This window comes from Rhinoraja longicauda, chromosome 5, assembly GCF_053455715.1.
Source record: "Rhinoraja longicauda isolate Sanriku21f chromosome 5, sRhiLon1.1, whole genome shotgun sequence".
Lineage (NCBI taxonomy): Eukaryota > Metazoa > Chordata > Chondrichthyes > Rajiformes > Arhynchobatidae > Rhinoraja > Rhinoraja longicauda.
In genome coordinates, this window is record NC_135957.1 from 45570283 (window position 1) to 45595944 (window position 25662).

Genomic DNA, 25662 nt, shown 5'->3' on the forward strand with positions numbered 1-25662 from the left:
GCCAGAAATCAGGAAATAGGAATAAATGGGTTATTTTTTAATGGGATATCACAGGAAACAATTCTGAACTGTTTTGTTTAGAGATACAGCGGGGAAACAGGCCCTTTGGCCCACCGAGTCTGTGTCGATCAGCGATCCCTGCACAATCCTAACACACTAGGGACAATTTACACATACACCAAACCAATTAACCTACATCCCTGTACATCTTTGGAATGTGGTAGAAAACCAAAGATCTCGGAGAAATCCACTGTGACATATCAAGTTTACTTATTATCAGTACTTCATTCAAATGACCTATGAAGGCTTAGGCAAATAGCCAAGAGCTATTTCTCCTCAACTCCATGTCAATACCTTTATAATTAAAACATTTAAGGTTCCACATTTAGTTTTATCAGGCAACAAGGAGAGATCTCCTAAAAGGGAGTGGAGAGATGTCGGCAGGTACCTTAAGAAGGGCATGTAATTAATTCCTAATTAACCAAAAACTTACCAAGGTCCTACCCAATGTACTGTGAAAGACAATGGAATCGTTTTAAAGCAACTTCATTTTGGGAAGTCAAGGGCAAGGCCTTTAGAGTTAATGGTAGGGCCTTGGGAAATGTTGTAAAGCAGGGGGACCTTGGAGTTCTGGTGCACAGTTCTGTAAATATGGAATCACAGGTAGATACTGTGGTAAAGAATGCTTTTGGTACATCAGTCTGCTATTGAGTATATAAGTTGTAACGTTCTGTTACAGTTGTATAAGATGTTGATGAGGCCGCATTTGAAGTATTGTGTTGAATTCTGGTCACCCTGCTGTAGGACATGATTAAGCTGGAAAGAGTGCAGAGAAGATTTACAAGGATGTCTCCAGGACCCGAGAGCAAGAGCTATAGGGAGAGATTGGGCAAGCTAGGTCTTTATTCCTTGGAACGCAAGAGGCTAAGGAGTAGATCATATGGAGGTATAAAATCATGAGGGAATTGATAGGGTGGATGCACAGACTCTTTAACTCAAATCAAAGGGGAATCAAGAACAAGAGGATGTTTGTTTCAGGTGAGAGGGGAAAGACTTAATAGGAACCTGAGGGGCAACTTTTCACTCACAGCATGGTGGGTGTATGGAATGAGCTGTCAGAAGGGGTGGTTGAGGTAGGCACTATAAAAACATTTGAAACCCACTTGGACAGGTTTAGAGGGAAATGGACCAAATGGGACTAGCGTAGACAGGGCATCTTGGTCAGCATGGACAAGTTGGGCCGAAAGGCCGATTTCCATCCTGCATGACTATAAGATAGACACACAAATCTGGAGTAACACAATTGAGGGAGGAAGAATAGGGACAGGTGTTGCATCTTATGCGGTTGCAGGGGAAGGTACCTGGGGAGGGGGTGATTTGAGTGGGAAGGGATGAGTTAACTCTGTCCAGGGAGCCCGACAGTCCTTTCAGGTTAGGCAGCGGTTCACTTGCACCTCCTCCAACCTCATCTATTGTATCCATTGTTCAAGATGTGGACTCTTATACATCGGAGAGACCAAACCAAGACTGGGCGATCGTTTCGCGGGGCACCTTCGCTCAGCCCGCCTGAACCTACCTGATCTCCCGGTTGCCGGACACTTTAATTCTCCTTCCTATTCCTGCATTGACTTTTCTATCCTTGGTCTCCTCCATTATCAGAGTGAGGCTAAATGCAAATTGGAGGAACAGCATCTCATATTTCGCTCGGGCAGCTCATATTTCGCTCGGGCAACCCAGTGGCATGAATATTGATTTCTCTCACTTCAGGTATCCCTGTCATTCCCTCTCTCTCTATCTCTCCCCCACCCGTCGCACTAGCTTCTCGTTTTTACCCTACAAACAGCTAACAATGGCCTGTTTTCTTTATCATCGTTACTTTTTCGAATATCTTTTATTCTTTGTTCTTTATCTCTCCACATCATCGTCTATATCTCTCGTTTCCCTTATTCCTAACCAGTCTGAAGAAGGGTCTCGACCTGAAACGTCACTCATTCCTTCTCCAGAGATGCTACCTGTCTCGCTGAGTCACTCCAGCTTTTTGTGTAAGAAAATAACTGCAGATGCTGGTACAAATCGAAGGTATTTATTCACAAAATGCTGGAGTAACTCAGCAGGTCAGGCAGCATCTCGGGAGAGAAGGAATGGGTGACGTTTCGGGTCGAGACCCTTCTTCAGACTGATGTCAGGGGGGCGGGACAAAGGAAGGATATAGGTGGAGACAGGAAGATAGAGGGAGATCTGGGAAGGAGGAGGGGAAGAGAGGGACAGAGGAACTATCTAAAGTTGGAGAAGTCGATGTTCATACCACTGGGCTGCAAACTGCCCAGGCGAAATATGAGGTGCTGTTCCTCCAATTTCCGGTGGGCCTCACTATGGCACTGGAGGAGGCTCATGACAGAAAGGTCAGACTGGGAATGGGAGGGGGAGTTGAAGTGCTCGGTTTAATGGGAGGGGGAGTTGAGGGGGAGAGGGAGCTATTTGTGTCTATCTTCGGTTTAAACCAACATCTGCAGTTCATTCCTACACTCTGTATGACTCTAAGTTGAAGTAATAATCATCTTTCTGGACCTCACCTGAGAGGCTCAGTCAAATGTCGATGTAGGAGGAAAAGCCACCTAAAAATTAAAGAGATTTAAGGAGAGATATCCGGACCATAGGACCTGGGCAGTTGGAAGATAATGGCAGAGTGATCAATTGAAAGAATCTTGGAAGGTTGTTTGCTTGTTATAGTGATGGGGGAGTATCAACCTATGGAATAATTTGATGAAAAATCCAGAACTGTGGATCAAGGCAAGTGTGTGTTATTTTGCTCACATAAATATAATTCTTTATTTCTAACTCCAAATATTTGATCAGTATTAGGTTTAGAGGGTTATAGGGCAAACACACGTAAATTGAACTAGCTTAGATGAGGCATCTTGGTCAGCACGATCAAGTTGGGCCAAAGGACCTGTTTCTGTGCTGCATGACTCCATGACTTTCACTTAGAATCACATTTGGTTCTGTTAAAAAACACAGTAAATACCGTAAATGCTGAAATCTGAAATAGGACCAGAAGGTCCTGGAAGTCAGCAGGTCAGATTACACCTGTGTAGAGAGAAATCATGAACATTTTAGGATGATGACCTTTCATCCCAACTGGAAAAGATATAACTATTTTTAATGCATGGAAGCTGGGAAGGCAGGGAAAAAGGGAAGGGTTGTGGTTGGATGATATGCATGATGAGATTAACTGAAAAAAGGGCAAATATATTCTACCATTTTGCTTAATACCCAACAAATTAATTGTGATACAATATTTTCCCAGATTGTCTTAAAAAAAATTATTGTTGGATATTTTTATAATAAATTTAAAGTGATTAATTTAAAACAGAGGTTGACTTAATTTTGTGCACCAATGGATATGTCCTTTAATGCAGTTAAACGATTGCTGATTATTGATTTTGCATTTATTTCTTTAGGGGTGACAAGAAAGTTATCTGTAACAAGTTCGTACAAACGGTAAGAGAATCTTTTAATATAAATAATGCAAGATTTTCATCCATTATGCAGTTTTCATCATGTCAGCATATTTGAAGTTGTCTCATGTTATGTGAGGCAAGAAAATGTATTCATTTCGTCCATTAGAATTAGATTTTCTATTTTTGTCTTCTTTGTTTTTATTTTACTTTATTAAATAATATATTCATGAATTTGATGTCTACCAGAATGCTGCCTGATTTAGTATTAGCTCAAAGGAGACATTGGTCAAACAAATTGTTTTCTCTGGTGCATCGGAGGCTGTGGGGGGAACCTGATAGAAGAATATTAAATTATGAGAAGCATAGAGTGGACAGTCAGAACCTTTTTCCCAGGCTGGACATGCCAAAGACCAGAGGATATAACTTTAAGGTAAAAAGGCACAAAGTTTAAAGATGTGCAAAGGAAGTTTTTTACACAGTGATGGGTGAGTGCATGGAACATGTTCCATGCGTAGTGATGGAGGCACTCCGACATCTTTAAATTTGCCAATGATACTGCCATTATGGGTCGAGTAACGGGTAATGATGATTGAAAGCCCTTTTCTCCAGAGATGCTGCCTGACTCGCTGAGTTACTCCAGCATTTTGTGGCTATCTTTGGTGTAAACCACCATCTGCAGTTCCTTCCTACACAGGTAAATCGATAATCTGGTTGAGTGGTGCCAAAACAATCTTGCTCTCAAGACCAAAGAGTTGAGTGTTGTATTCAGAAAGGTAAAGCCGAGGGTCCATGACCCCAACTTTGATGGCGGAATGACAGTAGAGACAGTCAACAGCTAAAAGTTCCTTGGGCTTGCACATCTCTGTGGATCTGTCTTGTGCCCAGCAGCACATTGATGCCATTGCAAAGAAAGCTCATCAACGCCTCAGCTTCAACAGAAGTTTGTGTAGATTTGGCACGTTGCCAAATATTTTATTGAGCTTCAACAGGTGTATAGTAGAAAGCGTACTGCCTGGTTGCATCACGACCTAGTTTGGTAATTTGAATGCCCAAGGATGAAGGAGGCTGCAGAAAGTGATGCACATTCCTCAAGAAGGCAGTTTTATATCATCAAAAACCCAGACTAGACTGGTGATGCTCTTATCTTACTACTACCACCGGGAAGAAGGTACAGGCATCTAAGAACAGTTACCTCCAGGTTTCTTCCATCCTTTTATCATTTTAGTACATCACTCAAATCATCCATAACTCTAAGACAAAACAAAGTAACTCAACAAGTTTCTCTTTCATTTCTGTATTTTCAGTTGCCATCTTAACGATCCATCTTGTACTCTAGAACCATCCTGAATCTGTCCTAACCACAACCCTGCCTCAGTACCAAACTGCTTTGGATTTTATATAACATGGCACAATGTACTTCAACTTGTACTATTATGGTCTGCTTACCTAGTATAAATGATAATTGGTAGTATTATTGTTTATTCTATATCTATTTTTTGTGTTCTTTTAATGTGCCTGAAAAGCTGCATCAAAAATAAGTCAATTTCTCTTGTCTTGGCATATGATAATTAAACATTCTTGATACTTGAGAAAAGTGTTAAATGGAGGAAAGTGAAGCTATGTGATGCAATAATGAGTTAGTATTGGAACTGGAGTTTTGTGCCGGCTTTTAAAAGTACATTAGAAATATAAGAAGGAATAAAAGGATATGGGAATAAGTTAGACATGTGAGATTGTAAAGGACAAAAAAACAATATCTCCTGAGATAATGGCCAATTTCTAAGGCATGATTTAAGTTCATTCTGTGCAACCTGGTCCCCTCACAGCAAGAAACATTTCAATTGTTCTTTTTGGTATCTGTGTACAGGACAAAATTATATCCTGATAATGCAATTCACACTGAAGCAAAGGACTCCTTTTGAATTTTATTTTATAAGTACATTTGTATTTCAGAGTGCTGTTACGTGTCTGAATTGGCCAGCAGAGCAAGCAATTGTTTTTGGATTGGCTGAAGGAAAGGTATGTCCCTGTAATTCACCATCCTGATGTCTTCAAGAATAAACTAATATTCGTTGTATTAAAACGTGGGGGGGGGGGGGGGGGGGGAATTGGGGGGAACTTTTTTTCAATCTCTTACCTCGATGGAGATGCGATTTTTCTCTGTATTGTATCTCCGTCCTCACTGCGGCCTAACAACGAGGAGTTGTCGGCCTTTCCTGGAGACCGGCCTGGCGCTTCATACCGCGGGCGTGGCACAGACTTTAACATCGCAGAGCTGCGATCCTTTGCCAAGGATCGACTGTGGAGAACTCCAACCTCAAGGCCCGTGGACTTTAATATCGAGAAGCCCACAGTCTCTGATAAGAAGAGGCCGATTCCATGTCACGGAGAGTGTTTCAACCGTCCCGACGCGAGAAGTTTCGATCATCCCAACGCGAGGGCCTCGGACAGTCGGCAGCGGCGACTGCGGATGGTTCAACAGCCCTGACCATGGGTGAACAAAGAGGAAGATGTCTGGACTTTATTACCTTCCATCACAGTGAGGAATGTGGAATCCGCTGTGGTGGATGTTTATGTTAATTTTGTGTCTTGTTGCTTTTTACTTAGCATGGCTGTATGGTAACTCAAATTTCACTGTACATATGACAATAAATTAATCTTGAAATCTTGAAATCTTCAAAGATGCATCACGTAAAAAATGACATTAACCCTTGAATCCCTGAGTTGGAAATTCAATTAATCAAAGTTTTTATTGAAATAGGCATTAATTGTTGATTCTAGTTGCTGTTATTACACTGTAGTTATTATTAAGTTGTTCACAGATTAACAAGGAAGCTGAGGTTGGAATGCTAATTTCATATTTTTGTTGCAGTCGCAAGGAACTGCAGATGCTCGAATCTTGAGCAAAACACAAAGAACCAGAGTAACTCAGTGGGTCAGGCAGCTTCTGTGGAGGGAATGGACAGATGACATTTCAGGTTGGGACCTTTCTTCAGACTTCTTCAGTCTCAACCCAAAATGGTACCTATCCATGTTGCCTGACCTGCTGAGTTGCTCCAGAACTTTGTTATATTTTTTGTTGTTGGAAGAAGTTATAACTTTGGCTGTTATACTTTGTTGAGGTGTCCCCTCACTATTTGATTTTCTTTTTTGTTGGGCATATCTAGAAGCGTCCAATTGGTCTAGATCTTTCAGTGGATATGTTTGTACTAAATGATTGTCAACATAAAAAGTTAATTTGTTATTGTGGTGTAATGTTTGTCCTTCCTGTTTAACAACCACCAGGTCTCAAACCAATTAGTTTACTTATATTGTTTAGTAAAGTGTAAAGCATGGGAGCAGAATTAGGCCATTTGGCCTATTGGGTCTACACCGCCATGCAATCATGGCTGATCTATTTTTCCCTCTCAACCTCATTCTCCTGCTTTCTTCCCGTAACCTATGATACCCTTCCTGATCAAGAACCTATCAATCACTGCTTTAAAAATACCCAATATCGGTCTCCACAGCTGTCTGTGACAATGAATTCCACAAATTTGCCTCCCTCTGGCTAAAGAAATTCCTCTTCATCTAAAGGTCCATCCTTTTATTTTGAGGCTGTGCCCTCTGGTTCTATACTGGAAACATCCTCAGTGAACCTGCACACCTAAGCTTTAGTAATCAGCTGTTTGCACTGGGACAAATAACAATAGCCATAAACAACAAAAGCAGGAGTAGGCCATTTGGCCCTTCGAGCCAGCACCGCCATTCAATGTGATCATGGCTGATCATCCTCAATCAGTACCCCGTTCCTGCCTTCTCCCCATACCCCCTGACTCCGCTATCCTTAAGAGCTCTATCTAGCTCTCTCTCGAATGCATTCAGAGAATTGGCCTCCACTGCCTTCTGAGGCAGAGAATTCCACAGATTTACAACTCTCTGACTGAAAAAGTTTTTCCTCGTCTCCGTTCTAAATGGCCTACCCCTTATTCTTAAACTATGGCCCCTGGTTCTGGACCTCCACAAAATTGGGAACATGTTTCCTGCCTCTAACGTGTCCAACCCCTTAATAATCTTATATGTCTCGATAAGATCCCCTCTCATCCTAAATTCCAATGTATACAAGCCTAGTCGCTCCCGTCTTTCAACATATGACAGCCCCGCCATTCCGGGAATTAACTGAGTAAACCTACAAGAACTCGATCTATCTTCCTTTGTGGGAGACATGATCCAATCATGGATCCACTCTGGAGCAGGAGGAACTATGTGAGGTATTCACAGTATTCACCAGGCAGAAGGACATGGTGGTGTGATCAGGGAGGGACATTCTGATTTTCCTGGACATGTTGGCATCAAGAAGGAGGTGGTGTTTGGTTTCTTAAAGAACATTAAGGTGGTTAATTCCACAGGCCGTGACGGGATCTATTCAGATTTTTGAGAGAGACAAGAGAGAAAAACGCTATGGCTTCCACAGAAATCTCTGTATTCCCCTTTATCCACATGCCAGGTCCCAGATGTCTGAAATATAACATTGTTCCTTTGTTTGAAAGGACGATAGGAATAATCCAGCAAATTGTAGGCCAGCGAGCCTTATATCAGTGGTAGGGAAATTATTAGAGAAGATTCTTGTGGATAAGGTGTACTCAGAATTGGAAACGCATGGACTTATTACAGATAGTCAACATGCCTTTTTGCAGGGCAAGTCATGTCTTATAAACCTGATTGAGTTTTTTGAGGAACTGACAAAAATGATTGATGAGGATAGGGCAGTGGATGTTGTAAATATGGAATTTAGTAAAGCATTCAACAAGATCTCTCATGGTAGGTTAATTCAGCAGATTAAGGCACATGGGAGGCCATGGTGACTTGGTAGATATTCTAACTAGAGGTCTGTGACCAATGATGTTCCACAAAGATCAGTGCTGTTTCTGTACTTTTTTTTTGTTGATTAATGCTCATTGATTTTGATGCTTAATGCTCAGATTTACTAGGGCACCTTGATGACACCTCAATCAAATGATTTGGAAAGGCATACACCTGTCTATATAAGGTCCCACAGTTGACAGTGCATGTCAGAGCAAAAACCAAGCCATGAAGACGAAGGAATTGTCCGTAAACCTCCGAGAAAGGATTGTGTTGAGACACAGATCTGGGGAAGGGTATAAAACAATTTCTGCAGCATTGCAGGTCCCGAAAAGCACTGTGACCTCCGTCATTCTTAAATGGAAGAACTTTGGAACGGCCAGGACTCTTCATAGAGCTGGCCGCCCGGCCAAACTGAGCAATCGGGGGAGGGCCTTGGTCAGGGAGGTGACCAAGAACCCGATGGTCACTCTGACAGAACTCCAGAGTTTCTCTGTGAAGATAGGAGAACCTTCCAGAAGGACAACTATATCTGCAGCACTCCATCAATCAGGCCTTTATGGTAGAGTGCCCAGACGGAAGCCACTCCTCAGTAAAAGGCACATGACAGCCTGCTTGGAGTTTGCCCAAAGGCACCAAAAGGCACAAGATTCTCTGTTCTGATAAAACCAAGATTGAACTCTTTGGCCTGAGTGCCAAGCGTCACATCTGGAGGAAACCTGGCACCATACCTACGGTGAAGCATGGTGGTGACAGCATCATGCTGTGGGATGTTTTTCAGCGGCAGGAACTGGGAGACTAGTCAGGATCGAGGGAAAGATGAACGGAGCAAAGTACAGAGAGATCCTTGATGAAAACCTGTTCCAGAGCGTCTGGACCTCAGACTGGGGTGGATGTTCATCTTCCAACAGGACAACGACCCTAAGCACACAGCCAAGACAACGCAGGAGTGGCTTCGTGACAAGTCTGTGAATGTCCTTGCGTGGCTTAGCCAGAGTCAGGACTTGAACCCGATCGAATATCTCTGGAGGGACCTGAAAATAGCTGTGCATTGACGCTCCCCATCCAACCTGACAGAGCTTGAGAGGATCTGCAGAGAAGAATGGGAGAAATTACCCAAATACAGGTGTGCCAAGCTTCTAGCGTCATACCCAAGAAGACTTGAGGCTGTAATTGCTGCCAAAGGTGCCTCAACAAAGTACTGAGTAAAGGGTCTGAATACCTATATAAATGTGATATTTCAGTTATTTCTTTTTAATTACTTTGCAAAAATTTCTAAACATCTGGTTTCACTTTTTTATTATGGGGTATTGTGTGTAGATTGATGATCAAATAAATGAATTTAATCCATTTTAAAATAAGGCTGTAACGTAACAAAATGTGGAAAAAGTGAAGGGGTCTGAATACTTTCTGAATACACTGTATATCTTAAATGGAAACATTTCCGACATGAAATTGTGCCACTGTGGTATTTTAAAAGAGTTGTTTTTCTAATCCCAACTTCTGATCGAAGGATTTATAAGGAATTTTTGTAAATATTTATGTTATTAAAATTAATATTTGTGTGGATTTTGATGTGCTCTGTTGACATTGATTCTGTTTAATATAGGTTCGCTTAGCTAACACAAAAACAAACAAGTCCTCAACCATTTATGGAACAGATTCTTATGTGGTTTCGTTAACTTCAAAGTAAGCCTTTTCTGTGAATGGCTGCCATTCATTCATTCTTTGTGCACAGTGACATTGCAAATTTCATTAATAATAATTAATAGCTTTGTTACACATAGAGGCCTCTTTCAATAAATAAGATTCTTGCTTTAAATTTGATGTACTAGTGTATATTAATCTTGGCCAGTTGCAACACATGAGAAATTGTGATATGGTATACAATTTTACAAGCTACTTATTTCCTTTTTCATTATTTAGAATATTGGGTAAAGTGCAAAGTAGATGACTGGTACTGATTATCTATGGGCCCTTTTACTTAATGCCCAAAATGGATTTTAACTTTTGATTCTTTTGATGTTAACATGTACTTATTAGACAGATTTTAAGTGTTGCATGAATATTCAGAACAATATTCTTTACACTTTTATTGAGAAGCATAAAAAATAAGAGGCTAAATTCTAACTTTTTGCCACCTTCATATCCTCTCTTCACAGCTCTTCAGGTAAAGGGATTCTGTCTGGCCATGCAGACGGCACTATTGTGCGTTACTACTTTGATGATGAAGGGGCAGGTGACTCACAGGTATGGTAGTAAGTTGAATGAAATTAATAGTGAGAAAAGACCTGATCAATGAATGAGCTTTACTGATTTTTCCATGGTGACAATCCAGTCACTTATAAAATTGTCCAGAGTAAGTTTAAAAACCTTCCATTAAAACATCTCAAGATTTAAATCTGAAGATGGGTCGAACCCATACGTCACCTATCCATTTTCTCCAGAAATGCTGCCTGATCTGCCGAGTTACTGGAGCATTTTGTGTCTATCGTTGGTATAAACCAGCATCTACAGTTCCTTTTTATTACATCAAGATTTAAACGTTGCTTGTGTACATTTGATACATTTAGCATGTATTGGAAAATATCTTGTTTTATATCCCCGTACAAGTAATCGGATCTAGCAATTTTGGCATCTCGTGATGTTCATCATGTTCCTGTCCCCCCCCCCCCCCCCCCCCAATTTGTGGAATGGGGCAGGATGAATTCTCTCCTTACCCCTTTTGACTTGTTTCCTTCCATGCATTAAAATTGTTGTAATTCCTATCCTTCTGCTCTTCTCAGCTCTCTATGTCACTCAAACAGCTTAGTGCTCATGTTGTGTTAAAGGCAAGTCATGAATAAAGGTATGACTTTCAAGCAGCACACACTAGAGAAAGAGTGAAAGCTGCCCTTTTGACATAGGAAATGGAAAGATCTATTAAATTGTAAAGATTGATGGGAAGATTCCAGAGAATGATTATACACTGACATGGGGGAGAAAGCGAGAATAAGAGTCTCCACTCACCTGTATTGAGATGTATTGCTTTCACTGTTTATGAAATGTCTTGAGACCTGATGCTATTCCTTCGTGTGAAGTATTCTGAACATACAATACATTGTTCATTTTATTATGAAGTAACCACATTTACTTTTGTGTTCATATTTTTTGTGTTAATTCTAACTTCTTTGATGTAATTAGTGGATTCAGAAAAAAAGACAAATGAGTACGAGGGGCAAACATTCCATTATTGTAATGTGTAACCAGTATTCTTATAAAGGAAACACTCATGGCTTAATAAAATACCCATTTGTTAGACAATTTTAATAAACCTGCAGATGCTAGAATCTGGTGAAAACAGAAATCACTGGATGGGTCAGCAAAACAATTATATCTGTAGTGAGTTAACATTTAGGGTTATCAGTTTTCATTAGATAATTACCTTATTATTGTGGCTGAGAAGCCTACATTTTGCTCTCTTAACCCATTTTTCCCTGATGTATTTTATTTGGTGTAAATTGTATTGTTGCTGCTCATTGTTCAAAACATCACTTATTTGTAATTTATATCTCCATTTAAAAGATTGTGTGGAAAAACTGACAGAGAAATGTGGTTCATTTATATCATGCTATGATATACTCGGAGAGTTGTGAATTTGTGGAATTCTCTGCCTCAGAAGGCAGTGGAGGCCGATTCACTGGATGCATTCAAAAGAGTTAGAGAGAGATCTTGGGCTAGCGGAATCAAGGGATATGGTAGAAGGCAGGAAGAACAGGGTACTGATTGTGGATGATCAGCCATGATCGCATTGAATGGTGGTGCTGGCTCGAAGGGTCGAATGGCTTACTATTTTCTATGTATCTATGTAACAAAAATGTTTATAAATGGTAAGTAGCCCAGTTAAACTGTAAATTGGTTTTTTTTCCTTTCAGGGTAAACTAGCTACTCATAGTTGTCCACCTTATGCCTTAGCTTGGGCTTTAAATAGCATTGTAGCTGCCGGATGTGATAAGAAAATCATTGCCTATGGAAAGGAAGGCCACATTATCCAACAATTTGATTATGGCCGTGATTCTGCAGAAAAAGAATTCACGGTAGCTGCCACCAGCCCAAGTGGACAGTCTGTCGTTATTGGGAGTTATGATAGGTAATATCTTGAACAAAATAAATTTATTAATAAGGTGCTTTGTCATTTTGCTGAACAAAATTATTCCCTTGGATAATTTAAATGAGTTAAATCTCACTTCAGTGGTAATAGAAAAATACTGAACATTCCCTGGTGATATTCTGCACTCTGTACCTTCCATTGTGCTCTACCTTGAGTTTGACTTGACTGTATTTCCATTTTGTGTTATCTGATCTGAATGAATAGCATGCAAAGCTTTCCACTGTACCACACATTTCCCAATTGAAGTTTGTTTATTTCTCAATCCACATAAATAGTAAAACATATGTGGGTTGTGCAATCATGATATGTTATTTTCTTCTCTCATGCAACTTTTTTCCTTAACTATTTTCTCCTTTTCCAGATGAATTGATTTAATAGGCTTTTCAGTGGGCATTCAATCTAATTGATCCAGCAGTTCCATATAACAAAGTAAATTGTCCTGGAATTGTGATTTATGAATTTGTTATTAATTTTATTGTAAAAATAAGGTTTTAAAAGGAGGAAACATCCCTTCATAATTTTGATATTGTGTATTAGAACAATTGTTACAATGTTGTTTCCATTGTTATGGCTGAAATCAATTGTTTTTTTGCAGACTCAGAGTCTTAAATTGGAGTCCTCGTAAAAGTGCTTGGGATGAGTCTAGACCGAAGGAGATTCCAAACCTTTATACTATTACTGCCCTAGCATGGAAAAAGGATGGTTCAAGACTGTGTGCGGTTAGTATTCAAAGTATTTGTTTCATCACGTTATTTCTGAGCTTTGAAAGTAAATCTGTCATCAAATCTGATTTTGGATATGGAGCAAGTACAATAACTTATTTTCACCAATATGATATTTAGAAAAATTGTGTAATTTCTTTCCCCAGATACATTTACATTGGGATTCATTTTATAGTATTTTACTGAAAAGTTAAATGACTGTAAGGGAGTTTCTATTTCATATTCAGGTCAGCCCTTTTATGAAAAATTACTGAAGTTGAAAATATAACCCCCGATCTTAATTTACAGGGCACACTTTGTGGAGGTGTTGAACAATTTGATTGCTGCCTGCGTAGATCTATTTATAAGAACAAATTTGAAATGACGTATGTTGGCCTCAGTCAGGTTGGTAAAAAAATTGGCCTTTTAAAAATCATTTTGCTGTAAAGCGTGTACTGAACTTTTTATTTTGTATTTATAAGCGAATGACTAAAATTGTATATTACCAACACGACCAATCCCGTCTCTTCACTTCCAGCAACATATGATGGTTTTATTTGCTGCTGAAATGCATTTTCCTACTTTTGTTACCTTCAAGACATCTGGAGTATTGTGTACAGTTTTGGTCTCCTAATTTGAGGAAGGACATCCTTGTAATTGAGGCAGTGCAGCGTAGGTTCACGAGATTGATCCCTGGGATGGCTTCCATATGAGGAAAGATTGAAAAGACTGGCCTTGTATTCACTGGAGTTTAGAAGGATGAGAGGGGATCTAATAGAGACATATAAAATTATAAAAGGACTGGACAGGCTAGATGCAGGAAAAATGTTCCCAATGTTGGGGGAGTCCAGAACCAGGGGCCACAGTCTTAGAATAAAGGGGAGGCCATTTAAAACTGAGGTGAGAAGGAACTTTTTCACCCAGGATTTGTGGAATTCTCTGCCACAGAGGGCAGTGGAGGCCAAATCACTGGATGGATTTAAGAGAGGGTTAGATAGAGCTCTAGGGGCTAGTGGAATCAAGGGATATGAGGAGAAGGCAGGCATGGGATACTGATTGTGGATGATCAGCCATGATCACAATGAATGGCGGTGCTGGATCCACGGGTCCGAATGGCCTCCTCCTACACTTATTTTCTATGTTTCTATGTTTCTAAGACATGACTATTCCAGCAAATATCTGTCGGACCTCCTTGGTTTTGCCATAACCATAAGGTCTTCAAGAACTTTGCTGCTTGTGCACTGGCTTACTTAAAGTTTCAGTCATCCAGCCTCCCTTTGATGATCCCTTTTTAGTTGAGCAATAATTTTATTTTAAAATTCTCATCCTTGACTTTAAAATCTCTTTGTTTGCATTCAGTCAATCATCCCTTCAAGCCTAAAATTTGGTGAGGTGTTTGTGTTTCTTCAATTCTTGTTTTTTGCCCCTTACAAATCCACTTTGTCATTATTAGCAGCCATGTGCTCTTTGAAACCTACCTCTTTGACAAGACGTTTTTGTCATTTGCCCTAATATTGTTTTTGGTGCATTAATGTACTTTTAAAAATAGAAGTTCTTACTTTTGTTTTTATTTTAATAAAAAATCAGACATTTATAACAAAACATTATCTGCCAAATGTTTTCTCTAAATTTGTTATTTCAAAAAATTGTTTTAATGTTTAACTTATTGGCAATGGAACTGTGCTGTAATTAGTTTTAGTATTGCATTCTAAATCATGGACATGCATGGTGCAAACATTAGGTTTGTGAATCATGACTTGAAGTTATTAAATGTCCAAATAAATGGTAAAAAGCATACAATGCTTCATGTTATATTGTCCTGCAAAGGTGCTTGTTTATTTTAAGTATTCTTTTAAAGTAAACAACATAAATTTAGGGCACTGATTTTATTTTCTGTTCAGGTTATAGTAAGGAATCTTTCCACTGGTACCAGAGTGGTGCTGAAATCTCATTATGGGTATGAAATTGATGAAGTGAAGATCATGGGTAAAGATCGATTCCTGGTGGCTCATACTACCAACACATTGCTTCTCGGAGACTTGGCTACCAATAAACTTAGTGAGGTATTGTGAGAATTCTAACATCTGCCTTAGCATTAAATTTATCAATTATTTTAAAGTTTTGAGAGGTAAATTCTTTCTTTTGAAATCTGAATCTTTTGCACTTTTAAGTAGTAATGCACAGCAAGAATGAATTATTATTGAAAGTATATTGGAACGGGGAAGCAAGGGAGATAATTAAAATACCCTATTTTAAAGATAAATGGTTTAATTACTTGAGCTTCAAAATTATATGATACAATTTTATTGGTTTGAAGTCTACTTTCTCAGATAATTACAATTTTTTATTTGGAAAGTTTTAAAATCGTATAAACTATTTATGTACAAATAATTTGTGCTACTTTCAAGTGGAGAATTTAATTTCTTTTTGACATTTTGTGAACCATCTATCTATATATTACTAAAACTCATTTTTGCACCGCCTTAATCACACCGCTGGACGCTTGACGAAAATGATATTTTTATTTAATTCGGTCGTGTATTTTTTAAGTTACAGAGGTTTAAAAGTCAAAACTTTTTTTCTCTCAGTTATTTCGGCCGATTTCGGTAAAAACGGTGAACCGTAGCGCCACGATTTTTGCACTGCTTTAATCACCACGCTGAACGCTGCTGGAAAATGATTTTTTTATTTGATTCGGTCGTGTATTTTTTAAGTTACGGAGGGTTTAGTAAAAATAAAAAGATTCCAGCAGTTTTTTCCATTGCCTTCAGCGTGTGACGTCAAAATGCCCATGTGACAAGAGCTCGCCATTGTAACAATGATGCTAAGAGTGGGTCTGGGGAGAGAAAATGGGGGGGCTCTGAGAATGGGGAGTGGGACAACAGGGGTCGTGCGGACGGGACTTGGTGGTGGGGGAAAGAGGGGTACTGGGAAAAGGGGAGGTCCCCCTCCCTCCCCTCTCCCCCCTCCCTCCCTCCTCACCTCCCCCCTTCCCCCCCCCATCTCTCCCCCCCCTCCCTCCCCCCTCCACACCTCCCCCCCCCATCTCTTCTCCCCCTCCCCCCCCTCCCTCCCCCCTCCCTCCTCCACACCTCCCTCCCTGGTGTGGGGAGAGTAAGAGTGGGGCTGGGGGAGGAGAGAATGGGGGGTGTGGGGACGGGCCCAACGGGCCCTCTTTGCTAGTATATTACTAAAACTGATGTCCGTGTGTATGTACGTATGTACGTATGTGTGTATGCTTAAATTTTTGACGACTACTCCGCCAAAACGGTACACCATAGCGCTACAATTTTTGCACCACCATATTCACCATTAACCTGGCCATATATTAAAACTGCTTTCATTCAAATTGAAGCTACATTTTTAAAGCTAGAGAGATATTAAAGTTTTAAAATTTTCATTTCTAACCCTTTTCTTGAAGGGCTTCAGCGTGTGACGTCACAATGGCACCCGTGCACCAATAAGAGATCAGCTCGCGCTCCCCGCCGGTGTTCAGCGTGTGACGTCACAATGCAATGCGACCCGCACGTCTTCAACAGATCAGCTCCCGCCCCCCCCCCCCCCCCCGGGACCTTTCACTGATGCGCTCCCGGCCCCCCTCCCGGGACCTTTCACTGATGCGCTCCCCGCGCCCCCCCCCCGCGGACCTTTCACTAATTCATCCTCCCTGAACCCCCTGTAAATCTCCCCCAAACCTCGACAGCATTGGTCTAACACCCTCCCCTTACTCAGCCACCACATCCCCTCACTCACGCACTCCATTCCCACATCACCCCCCCCCCCCCCCACCTACCTTAAAACTCCCCCAAACCTGTGCTGCATTAACTTAAATTGGTTTCAGATTGGGGTTTTTTACGAGCCCCACTCACCCATTCACACCCCCTCAACTCCTTATCATCCCCCCCACAACCCACCCCCTTATCCTCTTCTCACCCACTCCATCCCCCAGCCCCATTATCCCCCCCTCTCTTCCACCCTCCATTCACCCAATTCATCCCCCCTGAACCCCCTTTGAAACTCCCCCAAATCTCTACTGCATTGGTCTAACATTCAGCCACTCCATCCCCCCGCGTTCCCGGGTGGGGGCAGGGGAGGGGCAAGTGGGGGTGGCTAGGGGGGATGGAGTGGGTTAGTAGGGGGAGGAGTAGGGGGAGGAGGGGGGGATTGAGTGGGGGGTTGAGGGTGCTAAAATACAAGAGAGGCTTTGGGTCTAGGCCTCACTCAATCATACCCTCTCCCCTTCCCTGCCCCCCCTCTACGAGGAATGGGCCCAACGGGTCCACTTGGTCTAGTCATATCTATAAGTGCAATGTATCTCCATGTTCCTGTTGAGTAATTTAGTAATAAGCTATTTTCAAGTGCAAACATTACTAATTTCAACTTTGTTTTAGGTTGCTTGGCAAGGGTCTGGTGGAAATGAGAAGCTTTACTTTGATAATGAAAATGTAAGTTTTTCTTGATTTGGAACTTTTTACATTAAATATGTGTATGTTTGGGCACAAAACATTGTACTTTGCATAAATAAAGTATGTACATGTTATTCTTAAATGTTTTAGGGAGATACATTAAACCCTCGTTTTAGCGGACTCCTATATAATGGATTTTGAAGGTAGCGGACAGACCTGCAGTCCCACCCCCGGCTCGCACCTTCTCCCCGACCGCTTAGAGCCCTGGCTTCTGACTCCACTCCCGAGTCGCAAGGTGCACCAGCGAGTCTTTCTCCACCCACCGCATGGTCTGGTGACACGGCTGTTGTTGCGGATAACTATGTAGCCCCTGGCGATAGCATTTTCTTCAGGCTGCTGCCACCAGCAGGATGCACTCAGTCAATGTGGGGCTTCCTCTCCTCTCACCTACTACAGATTACTGTTGGCTGTTGCTTTGTCCATTCCCCGCTCTGTCGCTTGGCCTCAACCACCCCCCCCCCCCCCCCCCTCACCACTGCAGCCTTCTCCTCCCCCGGAGTCGCCGACATACTCCACCTTGTAAGCGGCAGCAGCTGAGAGGGGAGGGAACCCCACGGTGACTGAGCACGTTCTGTCAGTGGCTGCAGCTTGAAGAAAATGCTACCGTCAGGGATTACAACATGAGTCGCAACAACAGCTCTCTCACCCGTTCTTTAAGAATAGCTCGCTGGTGCAGGCCACTCGACATCGAGTGATAAGGTGAAATGGCACAAAGTGCTGGAGTAACTCAGCAGACTGAATCAGTCTGAAGAAGTGTCCGATGACACTTAAGCATGTTCTCCAGAGATGCTTCCTGACCCGCTGAGTTACTCCAGCACTTTGTGTCCTTTCGTGCATTAACTACCATCTGCAGTTCTTTGTAATATATAGATATGTTTCTTTAATTGTAAAATTATGGAACATTTTGAATTTATTGTCCAGAACAAGATAATACTTAAGGGCATATGCAAACATAATTAGCATGAATAAAAGTTGCATTTAATCCAGTGCTGAATTATGCATTGGTGGGAAAAATTTATCCTTCATTCCATCTCACCCAGATTAATTGACCCATTCATTCCGACCCTCTGATAGCGCCTCCATCAACCATTCTCAGGCTGTCCAAATGGCCCATGACGCTCACTCAGCCATTTTTCACAGGTTTCAGGCCCTGAACATTGAAGAACTACCTGAGGTTACTTAATTTCCTCAGAAATCTGATCGCCTCTGCCTTAATTTTGCAGTTCTCCATTGGTGCCGTGCTTGAAGGCTTTGGGCATTGTTGACATTTGCAGCAAGGGCCTAATTGCTGCTATCCTCTTTATTGCCTTTATTTTCATTTTCTATTAGAAGATGTTGATGGGCTTTTTAATGAATGGTTAATTTTTGTTTGCAGGTCTGCATGATCTTCAATGTTGGTGAATTGACACTTGTTGAATATGGCAACAATGACATTTTGGGATCAGTTAGAACTGAGTTCATGAACCCACACTTAATTAGGTACAATTTATGTAGACTTTTAATTCGCTGTTTGTCTTTTTTCTGTCTAAACTACCTTACTAAGCCTATTATATTTTATATTTCCTTATGACATAGGAGACCATGCGTTAAGAGCAACCCCAACCATCCCCTTTCCTGAATTACTTTCCATAACCTATTCTGTCGCATGTCCATTAACTCCTCCCTGTTTATCCTAGCACCCACCTACATTAAAAGTGACTTACACCAACCAATTGACTAGCACATGTTTGGGATATTGAGCAATCAGGGGAAACTCAAAGCTCACAGGGTAAACATGTAAACTCCATATAGACATCAGAAGAGTTCAGGATGAAACTTTGATGAAGCAGCATTACCTGGTGTCCTAATATATGATTAAGTACCAATGAAATAAAGTTATGAATATTTTGATTCAGTAATATTTTGAGAGAATCTAGTATTTTCCAGAACATTTGCAAACCAGCCTAGATAGTCAAAAGAAAATCCTTACAATGAAGGTTAATAATGATTGAGCTGGGATCTTTTTCTATATATGTTTATCATTTTGCCCCAAACTGATAAGTAGACTTTGATTTCTTTGGAAGGTAGTTTTTTTACTTGAAGACTCTGCTTTATCTTTCAAGTATCATGAGTTTGGGTGAATGGCTGTATGGATGCCACTAACTATTAATGACGTGTGTTGTGAACTAGTCTTGATAAATGTCAGTGATGAGAAGAGACAAATTTAACAATCTTAATTGAATATAAAACTACAGCACAGAAACAGGCCCTTCTGCTCACAATTAAACTAATCACATCTGCCTCCTCTTGATTCATATCCCTCCATTACCTGTAAATCCATGTGCCTAACTAAAATCCTCTTAAATGCTACTTTTGTATTTGCCTTCATCACCACCCCAGGCAGCGCTTTCCACTTGCTGTGTATAATTTTGCCCCTCACACCTTAAACCTATGCCTTCTAGACTTTGACATTTCTATGCTGGGAAAAATAATCTGACTCCCTTCCCACTCATAATTTTTCTGTCTACCCACACAATATTTCTGTCAGATACATCAATGCTGTTAAGGGTCTTAACACTAACTGTATAGTTTCCCTTTACATTCAACCACCCAATGTGCAACACCCGACACTTGATCAGATTAAACTCAATTTGAAAATTCTGTGCTCTTTCCTGTAACTGTACTTTGACAGCCTTCCTCACTGTCTGCAACTCAGCCCATTTTGGTGTTGGCTGCAAACGTATGAACAAACCCATCTACATTTACGTCTATGTCATTTATATATATCACAAACACCAGAGATCGCAGCATGGATCCCTGCAGAATTCTAGTGGTCGCAGACCTCCAGTCAGAATAACACTCTTCCACCACAACACTGAATAAGCCAGTTCTGAAATGACCAACTCAACATCGAACCTAAGCATCTTAATCGCCTGGATCAACCTACCATAAGGGACTTTATCAAATGCCTCACTAAAATCCATGTACACATCCACTGTCCTACCTTCATCACCTTTGTTACCTCCTCAAAACATTCACTCAAGTTCGGAAGACATGATCTGCCCGGACAAGGCCATGCTAAATTAGACCATTCCCTTCCAAATTCAAGTAAATCCTAAACCTGAAGAGTCTTCTCCGATATATCCTAACCACTGATTTGGGGTTCACTTCCTCCTTACTGGAACACGCTGTTCCTGAACTCTGATCAGCTGGTCTTAAATCACTTCCACATGTCGGATTTAGCCAATAACAACTGCTCCCAATTTACCCACCCGTGCTCCTGCCTTGTTATGCTGTAATCAGCCTTCGCCAATGTCCAGACTTACCTTTTTCATAACTATCTTAAAACTTATGGCATAGTGATCACTGTTCCCAAAATGCTCATCAACTGAAATACCAGTCACCAGGCCAGGTATGTTTCCCAATACAAGGTCCAGTATGGTCTCTCTTCGAGTTCTACTCTCCACATACTGTTTCAGGAAACCCTCTTGGATTAACTTTTTAAAATTCTGCTTCATCTAAGCTTTTTGGAAAAGTTCAAATTGCTCACTACAACAACCCTGCTGCTTTTGTGTCTTTTTGTTATCTGTCTCCATATCTGTTCCTCTATCTTCCATTGACTATTGGGAGGGCTATTGTATAATCCCATGATACAAATGATTGCAGCTTTCTTATTTATGAGCTCTATCCATATTGCATCTGTGGAAGAACTCTCCAGTATGTCCACTCTGAGTGCCACTATGACATTCTCCCTGATTAGCAAAAGAACTCCTCCATCTCTTTGCGTTCCTATCTATCACATCTGAAAGATCAAAACTGTGGAATGTTGAGCTGCTGGTCATATCCTTCTTGCAACAACATTTCCGTAATGGCCACAACATCATAGTTCCAAGCACTGATCCTGGCTCCAAAGGTCATTTGGCTTACCCACAATACTCCTTGCATCGAAATAAACACATTTCAGCCCATCAGTTTCACCATATTTCCTTAACCTCGCTCTGCCAGACCTTTTTTGAGATTTACTGGTCATAACCTCAAATTAGATGGATTGTTTTTTCTCCTTGATTTTACAGTGTTCGTTTGAATGAACGCAAACAAAGTGGGATAGAAGATAATAAGAAATTGGCATACCTGGTTGATATTAAAACAATAGCAATTGGTAAGTCTTATCAAAATAGTATTTTAATGTGATGATTAAGTAACAACTTATTTCAGGGTAATTTCATTTCTCGTTCAGTAACCTACATTCATGGTTATATCTCTCAGTGCATGGAGCTTTACTTAAAAACGTGACCCTGTGTTTGAAATAAACTCTCAAGAATTTATTGTTTGGCTCATCAGGTGCAATCCTCACATAAGCCTTGTCCCCATTACAGATCCAACCATATAATTAGAGTTCTTCGGGAGGAAACCACCAAGCACAAATAAAACCAGTGAGCAAATAAAACACTCCAACCTATCTTACTGATTCTTAAAAGTTATCAAGTAAAACTGAACTTGTCATATCTTCCTTCTGCCAATGGTCAGTTCAGTTTTAGTCTGGTTTCCCTTAGTTATTTGTTTATATTTGCAGTCAGCATTTATCTTCAGCACAAACAGGTTATTGTTATTGTCATTCATTAACAAGAATATTATACAACTTCCCATTTGCCTTACAAGGTATATTCTTTGCTTGGGTAGTGTTAATTGTGTGTAAATCTTACATGGTTTATGAAGGGATTTTCCAATATTTTTTAGAACCACTGGTATAATACATCTTACACAGGGTTGTACAAAGTCATGGGAGGAATAGATTGGGTAAATGTATCGTGTCTTGTGCCCAAAGTATGGGAATCGAGAACCAGAGGACATAGGTTTAAGACATAGGTTGGGAACGGAGATGAGGAAAAACGTTTTCAGTCAGAGAGTTGTAAATCTGTGGAATTCTCTGCCTCAAGGCAGTGGAGGCCAATTCCCTGGATGCTTTCAAGAGAGAGCTAGATAGAGCTCTTAAAGATAGCAGAGTCAAGGGATATGGGAAGAAGGCAGGAACGGGGTACTGATTGTGAATGATCAGCCATGATCACATTGAATGGTGGTGCTAGCTCAAAGGGTCGAATGGCCTACTCCTGCATCTATTGTCTAAGCAGTAACTTTTTTACATAAAAGGTGGTGGGTATATGGAATGAGCTGCCGGAGGAGGTAGTTGAGGCATGTACAATCATAACACGTAAGAGACATTTGTACAGGATAGCTTGGGCAGGTGGGACTAGTCTGGGCATGTTGGTTGGCGTGGGCATTTGGCTGAAGGCCCTGTTTCCATGCTGTATGACTAGTATAATTTCTTTCATTAGGATAATTGCTCAGTTTAAGTAACTAATGGCAATTAATTCTCAATCAAAAATTGTGAGCTGCTTAATATTTCTTTGACTTTCAAAAACAGTATGACTATGAATATTTATGACTTGCAATGACTAAATTTAAGAGGAGGGGAAGCATAATACAAGATAAAAGGCCTTGAGATTTATTTGTGTAGCAGTGTATTCTTCAACGTTGTGCATCTGAAAATCATTCACGTCTTCAGAGGAAAATAGTTGTGTCAATCTCTGAATCAAATTGCCCTACTTGTGAAATTCAACCAGGCAATTCCAGTTACAAATCATTGAGTGCTGCTTGACTTGTAGCTGTATGATTTAAAGGGGCAGATTCCAGCCTAGCCTTGGGTCGCTGACTCAGAATGGTCCACTTTAATTTTCTAAGTTAACTTTAGTCTTTGGTTATCAGTCACCATCTATGCCCCATCCCTCAATCACCAATTTACCCACACAGCCCATTCTGTACAACCCATCCCGTCCACCTTGTCTTGCCTACACTTTCCCCTTCTCTGAAGCAAGGTGTACAACAGGCAGTGCTTAAAATATTCTGAAATATTATGTTTTTTTCCCCCAGTGGATCTATTATCTGGTTATAACTTGGGTGCTGTCAGCCATGATACAAAGATTGACTGGTTAGAGCTGAATGAGACTGGCCGCAAGCTGCTTTTCAGAGACAAAAAACTCGGTGTAAGTTCTGCTATATTTTTAAAGTTATGGTCTTATATTTTTAAAGTTATTGACATTTTAAAGTCTAAAAATTAACTTTTCAACTTACCCTGGCCGCCTGCAGTGTTCGACGTCACAATGGGACCCGCCAGAGTGATGGGAGTGGCGGCCAATTGGGGGGGGGGGGGGCTGCTGAGCAGTCCAGCTGCCGCTGCTGCTGAATAAACTTTAATAAATGTGTCGTCCCCCCCCGCCGGGAGGACCGGCGCCTGTCTCGCGCCTGACCTTCCTCCCGTGGTGCAGCGCGGCGGCAGAGGGTCAAACAAGATAGCCGTCGCCACCGAGCTGCGTTTTCGACGTCACAATGGTAGAGGGTCCATGCATGCGCAGTTGGGGCCCGTTGATCTAATACAGATGCTACCCGACTTACGATGCTTCGACTTACGATATTTTGACTTTGTGATGGTGCAAACGGGGATGGAGTAGGTGAGGGGGGGGTTGAGGGGGAATGGAGTGGGTGAGGGGGAGGGAGGGGATTAGGGGGGTTCAGGGGGGATGGAGGGGTGAGTGGGGGGAGGGTAGGAGGGAGGGGTAAGGGGGGTTGAGGGGGGGAGCGGAGGAGGGGGGGATAAGGGGATGGAGTGGGTGAGTGGGGGGAGGAGAGGAGGGGGCCTTGAGGGGGGAGGGGAGGAAGGGAGTGGGAGAGGAGAGGGTGCTGGACCAATGCAGGAGAGGTTTGGGCCCAACGGGTCTACTCGGTCTAGTACTTACTAAAATTGCAATAAAAATAAAATTCTGAAAGCAGATTGCAACTTTAGCTGTTTTCATAACACATAGAATTGGGAATTAAAACATCATTCTATTGCAATTATTCTTTTCTGCCCTGCAGCTGCACCTATTTGATATAGAAGACAACACAAAGACAACAATCTTGAATTATTGCACCTATGTTCAATGGGTACCAGGCAGTGATGTAGCAGTGGCCCAAAATCGTGGAAATCTGTGTGTATGGTACAATATTGATTCTCCTGAGCGTATTACGATGTTTCCACTTAAGGTATTTAAAAAAAAAAAATGTATGTAAATAATCTGAACAATTTGTGATGCTAGCAATGTAACATTTATGAGAGGAGTGTTTTGCAGACATTACTAAACTATGAAATGTTCAGAAAATTAAAAAGCTACAGATCCCGGAAATTTGAAATATAAACAGAATGTGGGAGAAACATTTAGCAGGTCAGGCAATACCTGTGGGAAAAGAAACAGAGTTAACATGATCACGGGGATGATTCGGTTAACGTATGATGAGTGTTTTACGGCACTGGGCCTGTACTCACTGATGTTTAGAAGGTTGAGGGGCGACCTCATTGAAACCTACAGAATAGTGAAAGGCCTGGATAGAGTGGATGTGGAGAAGATGTTTCCACTAGTGGGAGAGTCTATGACCAGAGGACACAGCCTCAGAATAAAAGGGCGGAACTTTAGAATTGAGATGAGGAGGAATTTCTTTCATCAGAGGGTGGTGAATCTATGGAATTCATTGTCGCTGATGGCTGTGGAGGCCGTCATTGGGTACTTTTGAGGCGGACATTGACAGATTCTTGATTAGTAAATGAGCCAAGGGTTATGGGGAGAAGGGAAATGAGGTTGAAAGGGAAAGATTGATCAGCCAAAATTGAAAGGCGGAGTAGACCAGATGGGCTGAATGGCCTAATTCTGATCCTGTGATTTATGAACTTACGAAGTGGTTTTTTTTCAACCTGGATATATTTTAACGGTAATTATAATATGTAGATAAATATATGATGCTAAAATCAGAACCAAATCTTTGCTCTTTTAGAAGCCTTTATTAATTGAGTAGAAACATTGATTAAGATTAAACATTTAATTTTTAGTTTAAATTGGAATGATATTGTTCATCCGCTGAATTGAGTTGGAGAGGCCACCACAGGCGGATTGGCCAGGCATTAGCTAGTGATTAAATTATAAATTATAGAGCAGCACCACAAGGGTAATAATCTTTGGATCATTAGTTGAGCCACA

General features: G+C 41.2%; 1 protein-coding gene across 2 annotated transcripts in view; it reads left to right on the forward strand.

Moving 5' to 3' along the window:
* The window catches only part of ift172 (intraflagellar transport 172), a 123318-nt gene that overhangs the window by 14838 nt on the left and 82818 nt on the right, over window positions 1–25662 (forward strand). For both annotated transcript variants that reach the window (XM_078399428.1, XM_078399429.1), the window contains exons 4-16: window positions 3462–3501; window positions 5415–5480; window positions 9913–9992; window positions 10466–10553; window positions 12218–12432; window positions 13049–13172; window positions 13464–13559; window positions 15056–15217; window positions 17546–17599; window positions 18996–19099; window positions 21673–21758; window positions 23528–23640; window positions 24509–24676. In XM_078399428.1, the coding sequence (XP_078255554.1) occupies window positions 3462–3501; window positions 5415–5480; window positions 9913–9992; window positions 10466–10553; window positions 12218–12432; window positions 13049–13172; window positions 13464–13559; window positions 15056–15217; window positions 17546–17599; window positions 18996–19099; window positions 21673–21758; window positions 23528–23640; window positions 24509–24676 (1396 nt within the window). The remainder of the gene's footprint in view (window positions 1–3461; window positions 3502–5414; window positions 5481–9912; window positions 9993–10465; window positions 10554–12217; window positions 12433–13048; window positions 13173–13463; window positions 13560–15055; window positions 15218–17545; window positions 17600–18995; window positions 19100–21672; window positions 21759–23527; window positions 23641–24508; window positions 24677–25662) is intronic.